Source organism: Gorilla gorilla, chromosome 18 (genome assembly GCF_029281585.2).
Source record: "Gorilla gorilla gorilla isolate KB3781 chromosome 18, NHGRI_mGorGor1-v2.1_pri, whole genome shotgun sequence".
In the NCBI taxonomy this organism is placed as follows: domain Eukaryota; kingdom Metazoa; phylum Chordata; class Mammalia; order Primates; family Hominidae; genus Gorilla; species Gorilla gorilla.
The window spans coordinates 75,201,421-75,223,803 of NC_073242.2; the positions used below are offsets into that span (position 1 = coordinate 75,201,421).

Genomic DNA, 22,383 nt, shown 5'->3' on the forward strand with positions numbered 1-22,383 from the left:
TAATCCAAAGATAAAATTTGCATAAGAGTACATTTTAGATCATACCACATATACTGAGGAGTTCTATATTACAAAGGAAATCTGTATACAAATGCTACCTAAATGGCTGACCAAGTGGAAGAATTATTCATACTTACTTTGTTTCTGTACATGTTTCCACACTTTTATACCTTCTACAATGAAAGAAATATTGCAACAAAATCAAGAAAGAAAATCACTCACTCTGTTGGCTCTCCTTCATCAAGTAAGATATTTCTGGTACACTGAAGAAGGTAATTTCGAAGAAACAGACCCCTCAAGGGATGCTGCACACCACGGCGCATTTCTACCAAATCTTTCAAAATGTCCTTCCTGGACTGAGGAAATGACTTGGCATATACAACTCCAACTGTGATCAAAAGGTAACTAGGAGAATTATGAAGAAATGCTGATTAGAAATAAAATATTCAAATCAAGAATTTATTTCCAAACACACTGAACAAAACATTAAATAAACAAGACAGGAACCATGTTGTTTTCTCCTGCATGAAAAGGAAAATATCTGATTTAAAATATAACCACTGACTGACCTCTGAAAAACTATGTATATACACCCACATACACACACACACACATAGACATATACTGTATATATAAAAGATAGATATTACCTTTAAACATATTAGGAAGAGAATAATTGTCATATTAATTTTTCTAACAGTCAAGACATTAAACAAAATAGCAAGCATGTCCATTTTTTTCTCTTTCTAAAATTCCTCAAATATCTACATAAAACGTAAGTCTAGTTACTCTAAAACAAATAAGAGAGTATCTACCAAAATGTTCATCTCAATTTGTTAAGAAATTACCCTTAAAACTTTTTTTAAGCTGTTAATCATAAAGAACATAAAGTGGGAAATACAGACACAAAATCCTCCGATTTGTAATTACTTACAGCCTTGGGATAATGTTTCCAGCATACTGTACAAGTTCATAGAGATCTGCCACTTTCCTTCCTTTAGCAAACTCATCCGTCAGGTAGACCTCCAAGTAGTGCAGTCATCAGAAATGGCCATAATTATGATTAAGGACTAAAAATAAAGATAAGCCAACCTAAGCAAAACTTTGAAACTTGTTGGAGTCATTATTAATTACTGGGCAGATATCTTAAGTTTTCGTCCTTTAGGAGAGTGTTCAAGTGAAGACAGAATTTTAGCTGGACTTTTCTTACTTCAAAATAAGGGTTTTAAAGCATGTGTGGTCAAGCAAAGCAGTAAATACAATGGTTACGTGTCAGACTGCTAATGGGTTTTGAAATAGCAAATGATTAAGTTCCTGTCCATTTGAGACTGCTGCATAACAAAATCTAAGTATTAAAGAACCAACTGTGTCATAGCCTAAATATCCTCATGAAGGGTCTGAAAATTAAGATGCACCGACAACACATTTAAAGATGTTTAAGCATAGGAAAGGAGTACTCTTAAAGTGTTTTTCTCACTTAGCACATCTGCATGGAGAAGGAGTGCCATGTGACTCAGATAACGAAGAATAAGATAACTCCAGAAAAACTTCATAAAGAACAAACGAGATTGGCTTTATCAAGAAAAAGGTATGGTCCAAATGTTTAGTCTTCAACATTCAAAAGATACAAAGTTCGTAGTAGCTCTTTGGTGATAACATAGAAGTCCGGAGTTCACCAAGCATATTAGAAGCATGTTTTAGAGCATCCATAAGCTTGTTTTTGTCCTACAGAAATACCAAAAGAATAGATGAGAATGCTTAATTTAAATAAACATTTATCTTGGTTGTACAAACTCTTTACATCAAGGACTTGTTACATAGTTTTAACAGTATACAGCACTTAAATGATTTTAACCACATAAAAAATCAACTTAGATCATTTCACCTTGCCGTCTCTACTAAAAAGAAAAAGATGCATGACTCTTCGTAGACTTACATAACTAGGACTGCAAGCTTCTTGATAGAACGCTAATCTTTTCAATCTATAGAGACTAGGAAACTAGCTCCATTCATCACATTTTACCTGCAATCAAGAGAACTGGCATACTGATTCAGGTGAAGCAAGATACTATCCTGACATGGCTTTGTCATGGGTTAAAGACTCTTCAGAGCTGTCTGAAATGACTATCCATGTAAGTTTGCTTTCCTCTTGCATTCTTCAAACCCTCGCAATGCCCATATGTTCCACTTAACTCAGAAATGCAAGCAATTCCTTGAGATAGAGGAAACACTATCCATACACAGGAAGAGAAAGAAGCAAGCAATAGCAAACCCTTCTTCTCCATTCCAAGACATTTATTTTTCATTCCCAATTTGTTAGGAATGAAACCAATAAAAGATACAAGAGCATATTACTATGCTTTAGAAAGCATAGTAAGACATTTTACAAAGGTAAGACAGCATCATCTTCATCACAGTAATTTATAGCTTAAAGTACCAACCAATTTGGCTCAATTCCTTACATTTTAATCCAGAGAATCAACAGTATCTACACAGATTATCTCTTACTTTATCTTTTAGAATAAGAAAATATATAAATAAGTGTTAAGTATAATTTTTAAGCTAGCTTCTACAATAAATATATCTATTCAGGAAAGAAATTAAAGTTTTCAAGATATTTAGAAAAAAAGCCGAATAATTCAAATGCAAAGCATTTAAATCCATTCATTCAACAAATATTTACTGAGTACCTATTATATGTTAAGTACTCCTCAGGTCTGAGGTATAGAACCAAGGAGGCTAGTAATTCCGGTCAGACACTGGTGTGGTAATAATATAGTAATGTGTAAATAAAAGGAAGGGTCTCTTGTTCTTATGAGCTTGTATTCTAGTAGGGAAGACAGACAATCCCAAACCATAAATATACATGTGAGTAAACAGGGCTCTTTGTTGAAACTGCTCCACACAGTGCTTGGGGGAGATGAGATTGAAGATAGATGCTGGTAGACAGTGAAGATTAGATTTACCAGAAATGGTGGTGCCTCCTGACTCTAGAAGACACTGCACATGCTTCCTTAGGAACATACGAACTGCAACTGTGCCTCCCACATCTCCATTCTTACCAGGAATCTCTTCATTTGGAATGACTGGACCTTCACAGCCTGTATGGCTTCATCCAAGAGCTTTTCCTGCTCATCCTGAGGGGACTGCTGTGTTGTAGGCTGAAAAATAAAAAATTCCACTGATGTCTCAAGCACATTCTTCTAGCAAATATGTTATTTTTATAGTTCTAGCCATAGTCCTTCTCCAAGACTGTCACAAAAGGATCAATCCAGCTCTATACCTCAAACTCATTTACCAATTATTAACAGCTGCTGCACACAGAGCCATGCCTCATCATTGAAGTTAACAGAATAAGACTGACAAAGGAGAACAGTATGTGTACAAAGAATTGCCTCTCTCTCAGAAACTGACTCAACATTCTTGTAGTAGGCTGGCATCAAAGAAACTTGCAGTGGTAGTTCATGGCTGTGTTCTGCTAACACACTCTGAATACAACCCAGACATAGCCATCCGGCCAATCAAAATCTTGTGATAGGTATAGCCAAAACCAATCTCTAAAGCCTCTCTTTTCCTGTAGACTGCTTATCATCTGCATTTCAGTCTATTCTTAGACAGACTAAGGAACTAATTTATGAGATCACTGACCATTAATATGCACCATTTACTATGACATTTACATTCTCATTACTACAATTTATTTCCAAGTAAGTGTATTTTACTTTAGAGAGTCTTGTATGTTTGTTGTTTAGGTTTACACATATGGTGCCATAAATTGAACCTGAAAAGTTTGCTATGGAAGGAATTGGTGATTCTCGGAGCACGTATGCAGTCCTCACCTTATACCACTGAGCGCTCTGCTCGTATGTCACCTTTTCTGCGCTGGTGAGTCTTCCCTCAGGTTAAGAATCTGTTACTTTGATACAGGATTTTTGACATTGTTGGGATCCAGTCTGAATAAGGCTACTTTAATAAAAGACCATCTATCCCTCCTAGCATAATAAAAGGGCTTTTGTCTATTCTGGTAAGTCCTTTCCGCTATCAAGACAAATATCTTTCTGGATTGAGCACTCTTGTTTTGTACCGAACTTACCTTCTGTCTGTGAAGCATTTATTTTCTGGTTTGCGCATCTAGTTTAATATTTTGTTTGATTTACATATTTTTGTGAACATTTTAATCCTGGTTTCCTTTGAATTGGTTTGACTTTTTCCCCTTGCTTGTTTCAAAAAAGTGGCACTAGTAAAGTAGTTGCCACTACCGAAAACACTAGTCTAAACTCCTGGCATTTTCTTACAAGATTTATAGGATTTTCTTTGCTCTCTAGCTATTAATAAGAAACAGAATGTGATTCTCAATCATTAAGGCATGCTAGGTTTTCCTGAACTCCTGATGATTACATATTATGTTGCATTCTTTGGCACATTTTAAAATTAATAGGCAAAATTACATCAGAAAAAATATAGGTCTCAAATGGTCGTTATTTTAAAAACTCACAACTATAGAGTTAACACATGGAGTCCTCTAGGTTCTCTGTCTCTCTATTTTTTCCTGCCTACTCTGTATCTGCTTACTTTTCTACTGGTGTTGAGATAAAACTCACTGCATATGGTATTCCAGCCAAGATTTTTTTTTAAACTTTATTTACATGTTTATTACATGTTTATAACTTGATGTCGAGTACGTATTAGTATAGACTTAACATACAACTTGGGAGAAAAGCTGACATTCTCCACTGAATGGGTTAAAAAGGAATGTAAAACTACAAAATACTTAAGTGTGAGTTCTAAATTATGGCAAACAGAACAATAAATACCTTGTCATTTTTCTTTCTAATTTTCCAAGATAGATTTCATTATAAAAATTGTTTGATAACAATTTAAGAAGGGAAAGTAAGGGATACTCATAAAAACTGTTTTACTTTAATTATAGGGTACAAATAAGAGTCTTAACACAGAAATTCTACCTCCTATTTAAAATATAAATTCTTGATGATATAATGAATCAAGGGGGATTAATTAATGTCAGTTGAAAATCTAATGACTTAAATCCATAAATGCCATTTGCTTTTGTCTGGAAGAGTTAGGCTGATTTAAGGGTGACACACAGCGGAGTTCTATTTGACATTCATGTTAACTGTTTGGTGCTCAGAATGGAGATGGCCAAATACCAAGTACTTAGTGACAGAAAGTCAGAATTAATCTGTTCCAAGTGACTAAGAGCCAATAGAATTAATCTCCATCTCCTGATTTATGGTTGTGAACAAATGGATAGCTTTTTTCACCGCAAGTTTCAAAATTAAATTCTATTCTGAAGCTGCTGAAATTCACAGAACACAGAGAATAGTGTCTATAGTCTAATTTCAATGTTTAAACGGTTTAAATACAAAATTATGGGTGATTATCAAAACTATTATTGGTAATAGTTTCTTTTGATTCTGTACATGCCCCTTAGCACATTTTGTGAAGAAATGAGTGTTCTTTTTAATACTACTCATCTTTACTCAAGTGCATTAAAAAATCATTTTAAAATTATTTTCTACCATGGATTACAGAAGACTCTTACTAAAAGTGAATAATGCTTATTGTTCTCACTAAGTGTTTAGAGAATCATCTGAAAAATATATTCTTTCTAATATTACTTACAAAAAACATTTAATGAAGATAACTCACTTCTAATTATATTATTCTAGTGATAAAACACTTTCTCATGTAACTATTTAAAACAGATGATTTATGGCTTTTCAATTTTTAGAATTTCACATTTAATGTCATGTTAAAACTTTTCTAAATCAGTCTTCCAGTATCAGATTCTTCAATGAGAAAGAAAAAAAAGGACAAAAGAGGAAAATTCCTTATCAATTATTTAGCCTCCTCCCTTCTCTAGAAACCAACATTTCCCTTTAAATGCAAGGCACATTCCTTTCTTAGAACAGAGATCAGGAAACTTTTTGTGTGATTTTGTGTAAAGGGCCAGATAATAAACATTTTGGGCTTTGTGAATCTCATTTGGCTTCTATTGCAGCTGTTTACCTTTGGCTGGTGTAGTGGGAAAGCAGCCACAGACAATCTGCATTTATAAGAACAAGTCCAAATTTGGCCTTCGGGCCATAGTTGGCCGACCGCTGCCTCAGAAGAATAGATCTGTATATGTAAAAGAATCATTCGAAAGAAACTGGTCTCTAGCCAGATGTGATGTCTGATTCAGAATCTAGTAGCTAATCACTCTAGAACATTTTGAAGTCAAGCACTTTGAATTTAGCCAACTTTCTGCTTTTAGTTAAGATTCTTCTATTGAAACACATGTTATGCTTTTCATTGGAGATAATTTCTCTTCATTTAAGAATGTGCTTCAGTATTATTTATTGAGGGGATTCAGTTTAAAATTAATAAATGGTGTCCATACAATTTAATATCCAATTTAATTTTTAAAAAACTTAATAAAAAATATAACGGAATCAAAACATGTAAGTACACTCTCTATCCACTCCAGTAATTCATTTAAGTCATACCAACTATAGAATATGAAAAATCAATTCAGAAGTGTAATTACTTTAAAATACACTACTTCCACTTTTGTCAGTATTTTACATTTATGTATCTATTCTACAGTGGAAGCAGAAATTCTCTCCAAATACATTATCTCCTTAAAATCTTGAGGTGCCTATTAGAGCCACAGTCAATCTCTGACATATAAAATTGCAGCACAGGCCTTTCAAATTTGGCATTTCACTGGTACAATACAATGACCAAGATATATAATAATATGTAATATGTAAAGTGCCTATACATTATACAATATATATTATACAATATAATATGTAAAGTGCCTAGACATTCCAGTAAGAACCATTATTTTCTTTAATGTAGAATGATTAATATATATTCTACAAGGGGCACTGAGATTAGTAATTCTATAGGGTATGTCCTGACATAATTTTCAAATTGTACAATAACATAAACAACTTTGTTAAGGCCATGTTTTATTTGCTGATTAATGGACACAAGGCAATATAATTTATTTTCAAGTATTTCCTTGAAAGTCTGTGCTCATAAAAATCATGAAAAGTTGGAAAGACTGTTAAATCACTGAAACTTTAAATATATCTTACACAATCTTGTTTGTACAAAAATACAAGTTAAATATAAACATAAAGCAATCATGAAAATGTTATGCAAATCTGTTTTATGTGATCATCAGTTATATATAAAAGTTTCTCAATTCTGTTATTTGTGAAAAGATCAATACCAGATTGAATGACTATCTATTGACAAAGGGCCCTAAAAAGCTTACTTTAGCACTAATTTTTTACATGGTTAAGGGCATTTCCTAATTTGAGATCACCTAAACACTGGGAAAAAAATGAAAGGGCAGTATGTCCATAAACCAACAAATAATTTGGCTGTAATGTATCATAAGACACAAAGAAACCCCACACATCTGTGCAATAAACATGTATTAGATACTCACACACAGGTGTATGTGTGTGTGCATGCACATACACACACACACACACACACGCAACACACACCCAGTCATAAAACAAAGCCTAATGAGGTGCTGCTTCCAGTTCAATACTCACCTGTGCATTTTTTTCTTATTTCATCAAATGAAGAGCTTTTTGTCACCGTGCCATTCTTGAAGACAGTATGGAGAAGATCATGACCATATTCCTCAAGGTCTCCTTTTCTTTCCTCCAGTGTAACAAAATTCTCTGCTGGCGTCCTATGTAAAGATAACTGGCCCTTTGGAACTTTTGTTGGGATCCCACTCACAGGAACCTCAGGCTGTATCTACCTGGCCAAGCTCACCTAGATGGCGGAGGCAACTAGGCCTGCCTTGGGAGCCCAGGGACCTTAGCCTCAGTCTCTTCATATTTAGAAAAGGGCAAGAAAACCGTTTTTTGAAAAAACTGAACACAAGGAGATGGCAGCGCTTAGTGATGAATGAGGAGTGTGAGAGCTGAAGCAGGTTTGGCGTCCAGCAGCTGTGTGCCAGGTGGGCTTGGGCAGGAACCTCTTATACTCAGTTTCCTCATCCCTGAGTAACAACAAAAACAGGAACAATAAAAGTATTGACATTTACAAGGTGTCCAAAAGATTATAGAATATTGTGTGCAGAAAGAAGCTGCGCCATCCCTGGTAAAGTCAGAACCCAAGAAATTCCAGCTCCTACGTCTTCCATCATCATCTCTAGGAAGTAAGATTATGAGAGTTTTACTGAGCAGCAATTTTTCCTCATTTCTCTTAGCAACAGCACTAGTAACTTTTAAACACCAGCAAGCCAAACGTCCTATGCAAATGAAATCCTGCCCTTAAAGGACCATGGCTGGGCAGCATGGGCCCAGGTGTGGGCCCCATGGTGGTTAGTGGAGGGCAGGAGGGAAATTGGGCCCTCTCCACCCAGAGACTCAGAGAGGCCAGAAAAAGGCCTCTCCAGGAAACAGAAGGCTAGAAGGCCTTGCAGGGGACCCTGACTAGCCTTCAGGGCACCTGACAGGGCTGGGCCTGTGCCAGCTTCCCTCACTTTCCACCTCTCCACAGAAGAACCTGGCCCCAGGTGGCAGGTGGGTCTGAGGCTGTCAAGCACTCACCAGACGCTGTGGGTACCTTCAATATGGCCCTTTTTGAAACAGCAGCTCAAGCAGATCCTCGGGGAGCAGCTTCCTCATCGTCTGGAACTTCTCACTCCAGGCCCAGGTCTGCACGGGAGCCAGGGAGGGAGACGCAGGCTCACCCGTGGCTGAGACCTCCTCTGCGATGTCCCTTCTTCCACCTCCCCATGGACAGGCCCAGATGCCCTAATGAACAGCCCAGCATGGAGACTACAGGAGACTGAACAGAACCGTCTGGCACCCAGGAGGGAGGGGTGTGCTTGGTGAGCACAGGGCGAGGCCCCAGGCCCCAGTCCAGAAATGTGCTACTTGCAGCCCAGCCTCAAGGTGGAGGTATCCTGTGTGCACCCGCAGTCCATGTTGTGTTCTCCCTTGGGGTCATCCAGCTGCACATCTAGAACAAGGTGGCCATTCCTCTGGACACTGTGGCAGGTAGGGGATGGGGAGATGGGGCAGCCCACAAAGCTCAGTGCCCTGACATGGACCCCTTCTGCTCGGAGACCTCCCTGCTGTGGGTTCTCCACACCCTGAGACACTGCCCTGAAGTCAGACAGAAGCAAATGAGCTCCTCTCCCAAGACTGCCCTCTCCCACGCTGGCTGATGACTTCCTAGAGGGGGACTCAGTCACCAGGGGCTGGGGACTGTTTCTTCGGGTGGATGCCCTGGAGTTCAGGCTGGCCGGTTCATCCCATTCCTCCATGTGCATGAGACAAGGCAGGGCAGAAATGACACAGGCACCACCTTTACTTCTGCATTCCTGCAAAGTGGTTTCTGCAGGTCCCGCTGATACGGTTAAGCAGCTCTGCTAGGGAAAGGCTTCAGAAGTGGCTCTGGTAGGTTTGGGGTTGTGGTGAGAGGCCATGGATCTACAAGGAGAGGGTGGTCACTGAGCAGATGGCTGGGTATCTACCCACAGACCCAGAACCAGTGACATGTCAGGGGGTTATGGCTGGCTGGCAGGGACTCACTGATTGAGGTGAAAGCCTCATGTGTATGCGTTGATGTGGCCTTGTAGGTCCTCAGCCATGATCACAAACAAGCACATGAGGTCCCCAGAAGGTGGGTTCAGGCTGCTTTTGGTGAGCACTTTCAGGCACTGCACAGGATGCAGGCATGGCCAAGTGTGAATGCACCAGGCCTCCTGGAGTGTGGCCCTCCACCTCCATCCCAGTAAAGAGCCTCTTTCTTGCTACCCCCGGAAATTTTCCATTCCAGTCACAGTTCTGGGACTGCACAAGACACCATGGCTACTCCTGGCTCCCTGGATGGATGTACTCAGGTGGCGTGCCACCGAGGGGCTCCATCTTCAAGCCCTTCTGAGGGCCCCATGGTCACTGGTCAGCACAAGGTAAGGACATCCAGGGCCAGCTTTCTGTATTCCTAAATGTGGTCCTGGTCTTGGTGCCTCCCCAGACGACTCCAGTGGGAAGCCCTGGTCCTCAGCCCCTTCGTCAGTCCCTGGCCCCCATGCTCCTTGCTCTTCTGCCCAATTCCCAACCCCAGTGCCTCATGCAACTCCCAGGTCACCCCCAGTGAAAATGCTCAGGAAGAACAAAAAGCTACCCTCAGCCCTGTTGGAGGCATCAGATGGGTCGGGGTCCATGCTCTTGCATAGGTTTCCACCCTGGTCCACTTGGATGTGGGCCTCACACATGGTATAGGGCTCTGTCGGGAAGTGGCAGGGGTGGGGGGAGGTTCCCAGGCACCTGCACTCTGGAACAGCCCACCTAGCACACAGCAGAGTTTGCGGGTGTGTTATCATGCATGGTTTAATTTTCAGCTTTAGGCTTTCATTTTCAAATTTCACTATGAACACTGGAATTCTGGTTTACACACACACACACACACACACACACACACACCATCTGCCTGCTGGCAAGCAGGGATCCTTGTTGGCAAAGAACTTTCTCCCAAATGCCTCTAGAGGACACCCAGGGCTTGGGGAGCCCACAAGGCCACCTCCTCTGTGTGGGCCCATGTCTCAGGTGGGCAGGGCCGTCAGAGCCTCAGGGTCTCCACAACGTCGCACTGCTGTCATGGGGCAGCCCCCATGCAGGGGTGGCCTGGGGACTTCCCAGGGTCCCCAGTTTGAACACTGCCCCTCCATGTGTTTCGTGGGATTTGGAATCGCAGTTATTTAGGGGGAGGAGAGAGGTTCTATGATCAACTCTGTGTACCGTTGAACTATAGACCTTTTCCACAATTGCTCTTAACAAGCAGAGAGACCCTGGGATCCTGAGCGGCTTCTTCCCAAAGAAGCTCTGAGTCCACGAGAGCAGAGTTTACAACCAAGCCAGTCTCACCACACCTGCTTATTGTGCTGGATCAGGCCGACTTCTGCACTCAGGAGCTGTGAGGCTTTTTGGTTTTCTTAAGTGAATGACATTTATACTTACAGAATTCCATCGGGCTGATTTCCAGCCCGGCTTGGTACTCCCCGATATTTTTAGCCTCATGACTGTTTTTTAACCCATGGGCCATGAATTTGGAGGGTGCAGGTGTGATGGCCTGAGAGGCAGAGCTGTGCTCCAATCCTGCCCTGATGTGCTCATCTGTGACACAGAGACCCCAGCAGGGCAGGGACCTCCAGGAGCCCTCCCCTGATCAGGCCACCCAACTTCCAGACCAACCTCCACCTTGCACAGCACTGAGCCCTCTTGCAGCCCCTGGATGCTGTGCAGAACTAAGAAGTGCTCCAGTGTGCTGTCTTCTGGGTGCAGCAAGAAGCAGGTGTACTGACATGGGACTCCATGGTCCATGAGCACCTGGTGGATCTCCTGCTTAATCTCCTGGGGTAAGACTTCTGCCAGTGATAAGGCCCCCAGTACCTTGGGGAAGAGGACATATGGCAGGGAGAAAGGACATGCTCCCTTGTCCCCAGCCCAAAATACCCAGGTCCCAAGAATAAATGCCCAACATACTCAGTTTCCCACTTTTTGGCTTACGTTCCAGGTCCTGGCTGTACACACCAAGTCCACCTACTCATATGTGTGTGCTGGATGGAGCCCGGCCCTGCTGGCTATTCCTGAGCCCAAGAGTAACACCTGAGCAGAGTAGGGGGAGATGGAAGAACAAGGGGAGGGAAAAGAACAGCCTTGTCTCCTCCCTAACCCGGTACTAATGGCCCCAGGAAAAATGGCTTTCACCTTCCATTAGGGGCACTCCAAGACCCAACCCTGGGGACACAGAGGACATGAGAGGGCTTTGCCTGGTTCCCCATTGAGTTAAAAGCATGCAACACCTCTGGGCTGGCTCTGCCCTTGGAGACCACCCAACACCACCTCCCCTCTGGCAGATGGTGAAGTCATGGCCCAGAGAGAGGTGACTTGCCTCAGGGCACAGAGCAAGAGGCTGGGAGTCCTGGGACCCCTCTCCCACCAGCCAGTCACTCCCACTCCTCTCCCCAAACAGGCCTGGCAGGTCCAGCTGGTAGCTGTCTTCCAGCAGTGGGGCAGTGACCTGAGTCTGGACTCCATTCCCACGTCCAGCATACCAGCTGAATGTCCCTGGGTGTTGGGAATAGGCCCCCAAATCTGGCCATAAACTGGCCCCAAAACTGGCCCTAAGCAAAATCTCTGCAGAACTGTGACATGCTCATGATGGCCATGACACCCACGCTGAAGGTTGTGGGTTTACCAGAATGAGGGCAAGGAAAGCCTGGCCCACCCAGGGTTGAAAACCCCTTAAAGGCGTTCTTAAACCACAAACAATAGCATGAGCTATCTGTGCTTTAAGGACATGCTCCTGCTGTTATTAACTAGCCCAACCCATCCCTTTACTTGGGCCCATCCCTTTATTTCCCATAAGAAATACTTTTAGTTAATCTATAATCTATAGAATCAATGCTGATCACTGGCTTACTGTCAATAAATATTTGGGTAAATCTCTGTTTAGGGCTTTCAGCTCTGAAGGCTGTGGGACCCCTGATTTCCCACTCCACACTCTATATTTCTGTGTGTGTGTCTTTAATTCCTCTAGCGCTGCTAGGTTAGGGTCTCCATGACCGAGCTGGTCTCGGCAAGCAGCAAGTACTCTTTTTTTTAATTTATTTATTTATTTACTTATTATTATTATACTTTAAGTTTTAGGGTACATGTGCACAATGTGCAGGTTAGTCACATATTTATACATATGCCATGCTGGTGCACGGCACCCACTAACTCGTCATCTAGCATTAGGTATATCTCCCAATGCTATCCCTCCCCCCTCCCCCCAACCCACAACAGTCCCCAGAGTGTGATGTTCCCCTTCCTGTGTCCAAGTGTTCTCATTGTTCAATTCCCATCTATGAGTGACAACATGCGGTGTTTGTTTTTTTGTTCTTGCGATAGTTTACTGAGAATGATGATTTCCAATTTCATCCATGTCCCTACAAAGGACATGAACTCATCATTTTTTATGGCTGCATAGTATTCCATGGTGTATATGTGCCACATTTTCTTAATCCAGTCTATCATTGTTGGACATTTGGGTTGGTTCCAAGTCTTTGCTATTGTGAATAATGCTGCAATAAACATACGTGTGCATGTGTCTTTATAGCAGCATGATTTATAGTCCTTTGGGTATATACCCAGTAATGGGATGGCTGGGTCAAATGGTATTTCTAGTTCTAGATCCCTGAGGAATTGCCACACGGACTTCCACAATGGTTGAACTAGTTTACAGTCCCACCAACAGTGTAAAAGTGTTCCTATTTCTCCACATCCTCTCCAGCACCTGTTGTTTCCTGACTTTTTAATGATTGCCATTCTAACTGGTATAAGATGGTATCTCATTGTGGTTTTGATTTGCATTTCTCTGATGGCCAGTGATGGTGAGCATTTTTTCATGTGTTTTTTGGCTGCATAAATGTCTTCTTTTGAGAAGTGTCTGTTCATGTCCTTTGCCCACCTTTTGATGGGGTTGTTTGTTTTTTTCTTGTAAATTTGTTTGAGTTCATTGTAGATTCTGGATATTAGCCCTTTGTCAGATGAGTAGGTTGCAAAAATTTTCTCCCATTTTGTAGGTTGCCTGATCACTCTGATGGTAGTTTCTTTTGCTGTGCAGAAGCTCTTTAGTTTAATTAGATCCCATTTGTCAATTTTGTCTTTTGTTGCCGTTGCTTTTGGTGTTTTAGACATGAAGTCCTTGCCCATGCCTATGTCCTGAATGGTAATGCCTAGGTTTTCTTCTAGGGTTTTTATGGTTTTAGGTCTAACATTTAAGTCTTTAATCCATCTTGAATTGATTTTTGTGTAAAGTGTAAGGAAGGGATCCAGTTTCAGCCTTCTACATATGGCTAGCCAGTTTTCCCAGCACCATTTATTAAATAGGGAATCCTTTCCCCATTGCTTGTTTTTCTCAGGTCTGTCAAAGATCAGATAGTTGTAGATATGTGGCGTTATTTCTGAGGGCTCTGTTCCATTGATTTATGTCTCTGTTTTGGTACCAGTACCATGCTGTTTTGGTTACTGTAGCCTTGTAGTATAGTTTGAAGTCAGGTAGTGTGATGCCTCCAGCGTTGTTCTTTTGGCTTGGGATTGACTTGGTGATGCAGGCTCTTTTTTGATTCCATATGAATTTTAAAGTAGTTTTTTCCTATTCTGTGAAGAAAGGCATTGGTAGCTTGATGGGGATGGCATTGAATCTGTAAATTACCTTGGGCAGTATGGTCATTTTGACGATATTGACTCTTCCTACCCATGAGCATGGAATGTTCTTCCATTTGTTTGTATCCTCTTTTATTTCCTTGAGCAGTGGTTTGTAGTTCTCCTTGAAGAGGTCCTTCACATCCCTTGTAAGTGGGATTCCTAGGTATTTTATTCTCTTTGAAGCAATTGTGAATGGGAGTTCACTCATGATTTGGCTCTCTGTTTGTCTGTTGTTGGTGTATAAGAATGCTGGTGATTTTTGTACATTGATTTTGTATCCTGAGACTTTGCTGAAGTTGCTTATCAGCTTAAGGAGATTTTGGGCTGAGACAATGGGGTTTTCTAGATATACAATCATGTCGTCTGCAAAGAAGGACAATTTGACTTCCCCTTTTCCTAATCGAATACCCTTTATTTCCATCTCCTGCCTAATTGCCCTGGCCAGAACTTCCAACACTATGTTGAATAAGAGTGGTGAGAGAGGGCATCCCTGTCTTGTGCCAGTTTTCAAAGGGAATGCTTCCAGTTTTTGCCCATCAGTATGATATTGGCTGTGGGTTTGTCATAGATAGCTCTTATTATTTTGAGATACGTCCCATCAATACCTAATTTATTGAGAGTTTTTAGAATGAAGGGTTGTTGAATTTTGTCAAAGGCCTTTTCTGCATCTATTGACATAATCACGTGGTTTTTGTCTTTGGTTTTGCTTATATGCTGGATTACATTTATTGATTTGCGTGTATTGAACCAGCCTTGCATCCTAGGGATGAAGCCCACTTGATTGTGGTAGATAAGCTTTTTGATGTGCTGCTGGATTAGGTTTGCCAGTATTTTATTGAGGATTTTTGCATCAATGTTCATCAAGGATATTGGTCTAAAATTCTTGTTTTGGTTGTGTCTCTGCCTGGCTTTGGTATCAGGATGATGCTGGCTTCATAAAATGAGTTAGGGAGGATTCCTTCTTTTTCTATTGATTGGAATAGTTTCAGAAGGAATGGTACCAGTTCCTCCTTGTACATCTGGTAGAATTCGGCTGTGAATCCATCTGGTCCTGGACTCTTTTTGGTTGGTAAGCTATTGATTATTGCCACAATTTCAGATCCTGTTATTGGTCTATTCAGAGATTCAACTTCTTCATGGTTTAGTCTTGGGAGAGGGTATGTGTTGAGGAATTTATCCATTTCTTCTAGATTTTCTAGTTTATTTGCATAGAGGTGTTTGTAGTATTCTCTGATGGTAGTTTGTATTTCTGTGGGATCGGTGGTGATATCCCCTTTATCATTTTTTATTGCGTCTATTTGATTCTTCTCTCATTTTTTCTTTATTAGTCTTGCTAGTGGTCTATCTATTTTGTTGATCCTTTCAAAAAACCAGCTCCTGGATTCATTAATTTTTTGAAGGATTTTTTGTGTCTCTATTTCCTTCAGTTCTGCTCTGATTTTAGTTATTTCTTGCCTTCTGCTAGCTTTTGAATGTGTTTGCTCTTGCTTTTCTAGTTCTTTTAATTGTGATGTTAGGGTATAAATTTTGAATCTTTCCTGCTTTCTCTTGTGGGCAGGTAGTGCTATAAATTTCCCTCTACACACTGCTTTGATTGTGTCCCAGAGATTCTGGTATGTTGTGTCTTTGTTCTCATTGGTTTCAAAGAGCATCTTTATTTCTGCCTTCATTTCGTTATGTACCCAGTAGTCATTCAGGAGCAGGTTGTTCAGTTTCCATGTAGTTGAGCAGTTTTGAGTGAGATTCTTAATCCTGAGTTCTAGTTTGATTGCACTGTGGTCTGAGAGATCATTTGTTATAATTTCTGTTCTTTTACATTTGCTGAGGACAGCTTTACTTCCAAGTATGTGGTGGATTTTTGAATAGGTGTGGTGTGGTGCTGAAAAAAATGTATATTCTGTTGATTTGGTGTGGAGAGTTCTGTAGATGTCTATTAGGTCTGCTTGGTGCAGAGCTGAGTTCAATTCCTGGGTATCCTTGTTGACTTTCTTGTCTCGTGGATCTGTCTAATGTTGACAGTGGGGAGTTAAAGTCTCCCATTATTAACATGTGGGAGTCTAAGTCTCTTTGTAGGTCACTCAGGACTTGCTTTATGAATCTGGGTGCTCCTGTATTGGGTGCATATATATTTAGGATAGTTAGTTCTTCTTGATGAATTGATCCCTTTACCATTATGTAATGGTCTTCTTTGTCTCTTTTGATCTTTGTTGGTTTAAAGTCTGTTTTATCAGAGACTAGGATTGCAACCCCTGCATTTTTTTGTTTTCCATTTGCTTGGAAGATCTTCCTCCATCCCTTTATTTTGAGCCTATATGTGTCTCTGCACGTGAGATGGGTTTCCTGAATACAGCAGACTGATGGGTCTTGACTCTTTATCCAATTTGCCAGTCTGTGTCTTTTAATTGGAGCATTTAGTCCATTTACATTTAAAGTTAATATGGTTATGTGTGAATTTGATTCTGTCATTATCATGTTAGCTGGTTATTTTGCTCATTGGTTGATGCAGTTTCTTCCTAGGCTCGATAGTCTTTACAATTTGGCATGATTTTGCAGCGGCTGGTACTGGTTGTTCCTTTCCATGTTTAGTGCTTCCTTCAGGAGCTCTTTTAGGGCAGGCCTGGTGGTTACAAAATCTCTCAGCATTTGCTTGTCTGTAAAGTATTTTATTTCTCCTTCACTTATGAAGCTTAATTTGGCTGGATATGAAATTCTGGGTTGAAAATTCTTTTCTTTAAGAATGTTGAATATTGGCCCCCACTCTCTTCTGGCTTGTAGAGTTTCTGCCAAGAGATCCGCTGTTAGTCTCATGGGCTTCCCTTTGAGGGTAACCCAGCCTTTCTCTCTGGCTGCCCTTAACATTTTTTCCTTCATTTCATCTTTGGTGAATCTGACAATTATGTATCTTGGAGTTGCTCTTCTCGAGGAGTATCTTTGTGGCATTCTCTGTATTTCCTGAATCTGAATGTTGGCCTGCCTTGCTAGATTGGGGAAGTTCTCCTGGATAATATCCTGTAGAGTGTTTTCCAACTTGGTTCCATTCTCCCCGTCACTTTCAGGTACACCAATCAGATGTACATTTGGTCTTTTCACATAGTCCCATATTTCTTGGAGGCTTTGCTCATTTCTTTTTATTCTTTTTTCTCTAAACTTCCCTTCTCGCTTCATTTCATTCATTCCATCTTCCATCACTGAACGCTTTCTTCCAGTTGATCGCATTGGCTTCTGAGGCTTCTGCATTCTTCACGTAGTTCTTGAGCCTTGGTTTTCAGCTCCATCAGCTCCTTTAAGCACTTCTCTGTATTGGTTATTCTAGTTATATATTCTTCTAAATTTTTTTCAAAGTTTTCAACCTCTTTGCCTTTGGTTTGAATGTCCTCCCGTAGCTCGGAGTAATTTGATCATCTGAAGTCTTCTTCTCTCAGCTTGTCAAAGTCATTCTCCATCCAGCTTTGTTCCATTGCTGGTGAGGAACTGTGTTCCTTTGGAGGAGGAGAGGCATTCTGCTTTTTAGAGTTTCCAGCTTTTCTGCTCTGTTTTTTCCCCATCTTTCTGGTTTTATCTACTTTTGGTCTTTGATGATGATAATGTACAGATGGGTTTTTGGTGTGGATGTCCTTTCTGTTTGTTAGTTTTCCTTCTAACAGACAGGACCCTCAGCTGCAGGTCTGTTGCAGTATCCGGCCGTATGAGGTGTCAGTCTGCCCCTGCTAGGGGCTGCCTCCCAGTTAGGCTGCTCAGGGGTCAGGGGTCAGGGACCCACTTGAGGAGGTAGTCTGCCCGTTCTCAGATCTCCAGCTGTGTGCTGGGAGAGCCACTGCTCTCTTGAAAGCTGTCAGACAGGGACACTTAAGTCTGCAGAGGTTACTGCTGTCTTTTGGTTTGTCTGTGCCCTGCCCCCAGAGGTGGAGCCTACAGAGGCAGGCAGGCCTCCTTGAGCTGTGGTGGGCTCCACCCAGTTCCAGCTTCCAGGCTGCTTTGTTTACCTAAGCAAGCCTGGGCAATGGCGGGCGCCCCTCCCCCAGCCTTGCTGTGGCCTTGCAGTTTGATCTCAGACTGCTGTGCTAGCAATCAGCGAGACTCCGTGGGCGTAGGACCCTCTGAGCCAGGTGCCGGACACAATCTCCTGGCGCGCCATTTTTTAAGCCCATCGGAAAAGCACAGTATTTGGGTGGGAGTGACCCAATCTTCCAGGTGCCGTCTGTCAGCTCTTTCTTTGCTAGGAAAGGGAACTCCCTGACCCCCTGTGCTTCCCCAGTGAGGCAATGCCTCACCCTGCTTCGGCTCACGCACAGTGCACACACCCACTGACCTGCGCCCACTGTCTGGCACTCCCTAGTGAGATGAACCCAGTACCTCAGATGGAAATGCAGAAATCACCTATCTTCTGCGTCACTCACGCTGGGAGCTGTAGACCGGAGCTGTTCCTATTTGGCCATCTTCACCCAAGTACTCTTAAGCAATCCTCGTGGTGAATAAGAAGGGGAGCTTGGAAGCATCAGGGTAACAATGGGACAATTGTGGGCTCTGGTTCATTCCACCTTGGAACCTTTTCACACTGATGATGAGGAGGAAGGACAGTATAATGAAGAAACAGAGCAGGTTTGTTTGCCAGCTAAAGCTAAAGCAGCAAAGGAGGAAGAGGTTCATCCCTACCCTTCTGCACCACCTCATTATTTTGAAGAAAAAGAATGGCCTGACCCTCCAGATCTTTCTTTTCTGGAGGACACTGGGTGAAAAGTATTAGCTCTAGTGACTGTTTAAGCAGTGCCTCCAGTGACTGCTCTCAGTTTTATTCAGACAGGAATTCAGCAAGCTAGAAGAGAGGGTGATTTAGAGGCTTGGCAATTCCCTGTTAGAATATACCCCCCAGATCAACAGGGAAATATTGTAGCTACATTTAAGCCTTTTCCTTTTAAATTACTCAAATAATTTAAACAAGCTATTTATCAATATGGACCAGGTTCTCTTTTTGTAATGGGACTGTTAAAGAATGTTGCTGTTTCCAGTTGGATGATTCCTACTGACTGGGATGCTCTTACTCGAGCTTGTTTAACTCCCGCTCAATTCTTACAATTTAAAACTTGGTGGGCAGATGAAGCTTCCATTCAGGCTGCTCACAACACCCAGGCCTAACCTCAAATTAATATAACTGCAGACCAACTTTTGGGGGTTGGCGGCTGGGCTGGTTTAGATGCACAAGTGGTCATGCAGGATGATGCCATAGAGCAGCTTAGAGGAGTGTGCATTAGAGATTGGGAAAAAATTACTTCAGGAGCAGAGCAATTCCCTTCCTTTAGTGCTTTAAAATAGGGACCAAAAGAACTGTAAGCAGACTTTATAGCTTGGTTACAGGAGTCTCTTACAAAGGTGATTGCAGGATATAGTGTTACAGTTATCAGCTTTCAACAATGCTAATCCCGATTGCCAGGCTGCTCTGCAACCTGTTAGACAGAAAGCACATTCAGTTGATTATATCAAGGCCTGTGATGGTATCAGAGGTAATCTGCATAAGGCTGCTCTGCTAGCCCAGGCAATGGCAGGACTGAAACTGAGTAAAGGAAATACTCTGTTTCCTGGAGCTTGTTTTAACTGTGGGAAGCATGGTCATACTAAAAAAGAATGTAGAAAAAATCAGCGAGTCAGGCCACCAGATAGGGGAAAAAAGAAAACTGCTGAGCCTGAAATATGTCCAAAATGCAAAAAAGGAAAACATTGGGCTAATGAGTGTCACTCTAAGTTTGATGAAGATGGGAACCCGATTTTGGGAAATGCCACGAGGGGCCCATCCCAGGCCCTGTTCCAAACTGGGACATTTCCAGCTCAGGCCATTCCCTCACCCCTGTACAATGTCTGTCCCCCACCACGGCCAGTAGTGCTGCAGTAGATTTACACTGCACAAAAGCTGTAAGCCTTCTGCCTGGGGAACCCCCACAAAAAGTTCCAACAGGGATCTGTGGACCCTTGCCAGCGGGGATTATAGGATTACTTCTAGGAAGGTCTAGGTTAAATTTAAAAGGGGTACAAGTACATACAGGAGTCGTTGATTCAGATTACAATGGGGAAATTCAAATTGTTTTATCTACTTCTGTTCCCTGGAAAGCAGAGCCAGGAGATCGTATAGCACAGCTCCTGATTGTGCCGTATGTGGAAATGGGGAAAAGTGAAATTAAATGAAAAGGAGGATTTGGAAGCACAAATAAACAAGGCAAAGCAGCTTATTGGGTGAATCAAATTACTGATAAGTGTCCTACCTATAAAATAACTATTCAGGGAAAGAAATTTAAAGGTCTGGTAGATACAGGAGCAGACATTTCAAGCATTTCTCTACAGCACTGGCCATCTGTGTGGTCAATTCAACCACTCAATTTAACATAGTTGGAGTTGGCAAAGCCCCTGAAGTGTATCAAAGTAGTTATATTTTGCATTGAGAAGGGCCCAATAGACAACCTGGGACTATTCAACCAATTGTAACTTCTGTACCTATAAATTGATGGGGGAGAGGTTTATTACAACAATGGGGAGGACAATTCTAATTCCAGAGCAATTATACAGCCCTCAAAGTCACAATATGATGCATGAAATGGAGTATGTCCTTGGTATGGGACTAGGAAAAAAATTTGCAAGGTTTGAAGGAACCGCTTCAAGTGGAAAGACAAAGTTCCTGCCAAGGTTTAGAATATCATTTTTGATGGCAGCCATTGTTAAGCCTCCAGAACCTATACCTTTAAAATTGTTAACAGATAAGCCAATTTGGATAGAACAATGACTGCTAAGTAAAGAGAAACTGGAGGCTTTAGAGGAATTAGTTACTGAACAATTAGAAAACGGACACATAGCTCCAACATTTTCCCCTTGGAATTCTCCAGTTTTTGTCATTAAGAAAAAAATCAGGTAAATGGAGAATGTTAACTGATTTAAGAGACATTAATTCAGTTATACAACCTATGAGGACATTACAGCGAGGATTGCCTTCTCCTGCTATGATTCTGAAAAATTGGCCATTAGCAGTCATAGATTTAAAAGACTGTTTCTTTACTATCCCCTTAGCTGAATAAGACTGTGAATGGTTTGCATTTACAATTCTGGCAGTAAACAACCTGCAGCCTGCTAAGCATTTTCACTGGAAAGTGTTGCCACAGGGCATGTTAAACAGTCCAACAATTTGCCAGACTTATGTAGGGCAAGCAATTAAACCTACTCATAAAACATTTTCACAGTGTTACATTATTCATTATATGGATGATATATCTTGTGCTGCCCCCACTGGAGAAATATTACTCCAGTGTTATGATCACTTGCAAAATTCAATTTCTGACACTGGTTTAATTATAGCTCCTGACAAAATTCAGACTACTCCTCCTTACTCCTACTTGGGTACCTTAGTAAATGACACTACCATTGTGCCACAGAAAGTAACTATATGTAGGGATCAATTGAAAACATTAAGTAACTTTCAAAAATTACTAGGCGACATTAATTGGATATGACCTGCTCTAGACATTCCTACCTATGCCATGAGTAATCTATTCTCTGTTCTTAGAGGAGATCCTAGTATCACTAACCCTTGGCAATTAACAAAAGAAGCTGAGGCAGAGCTGCAGTTGATCAAAAAGCAAGTCCATAAAGCTCAAATAGAATAGATCCAGAGAAGACTCCAGATTTGCTAATTTCTCCAACTCAGCATTCACCTACTGGTGTTATTGTCCAAGAACAGGACTTAGTAGAATGGCTTTTTCTTCCACATACTAATTCATGGACTCTAACTCCTTATTTGGATCAAAATGCTACTATGATAGGAAATGAGAGAACTCAGATTGTTAAATTACATGGATATGATCCTAGAAAAATTATTGTCCTCCTCATGAAGGCAAAAATACAGCAAGCTTTTATAAATGGTCTTACTTGGCAAACTCATTTAGCTGACTTTGTGGGTATTCTTGATAATTTTCCTAAAACAAAACTGTTTCAATTTTTGAAATTAACTAACTGGATCCTCTCTAGAATAATTAAATTTAAACCAATTGAAGGTGCTGAGAATGTCTTAACAGATGGGTCTAGTAATGGTAAAGCTTCTTATTCTGGCTCAAAAGGTAAAGTTTTTCAGATGCCCTATACTACAGCTCAAAAAGCAGAGCTTGTA

The 22,383-nt window shown here is 41.3% G+C and overlaps 1 protein-coding gene across 1 annotated transcript in view; it reads right to left on the reverse strand.

Annotated features, from left to right (window-relative positions):
* Positions 1-9,431: 9,431 nt before the first annotated feature.
* The window catches only part of CCNYL1B (cyclin Y like 1B), a 53,933-nt gene continuing 40,981 nt past the window's right edge, over positions 9,432-22,383 (reverse strand). Inside the window, exons 9-10 of the mRNA XM_019011665.3 lie at positions 11,244-11,441; positions 9,432-9,479 (exon numbers count right to left, since the gene is read on the reverse strand). Of these exons, the coding sequence (XP_018867210.3) occupies positions 9,432-9,479; positions 11,244-11,441 (246 nt within the window). The remainder of the gene's footprint in view (positions 9,480-11,243; positions 11,442-22,383) is intronic.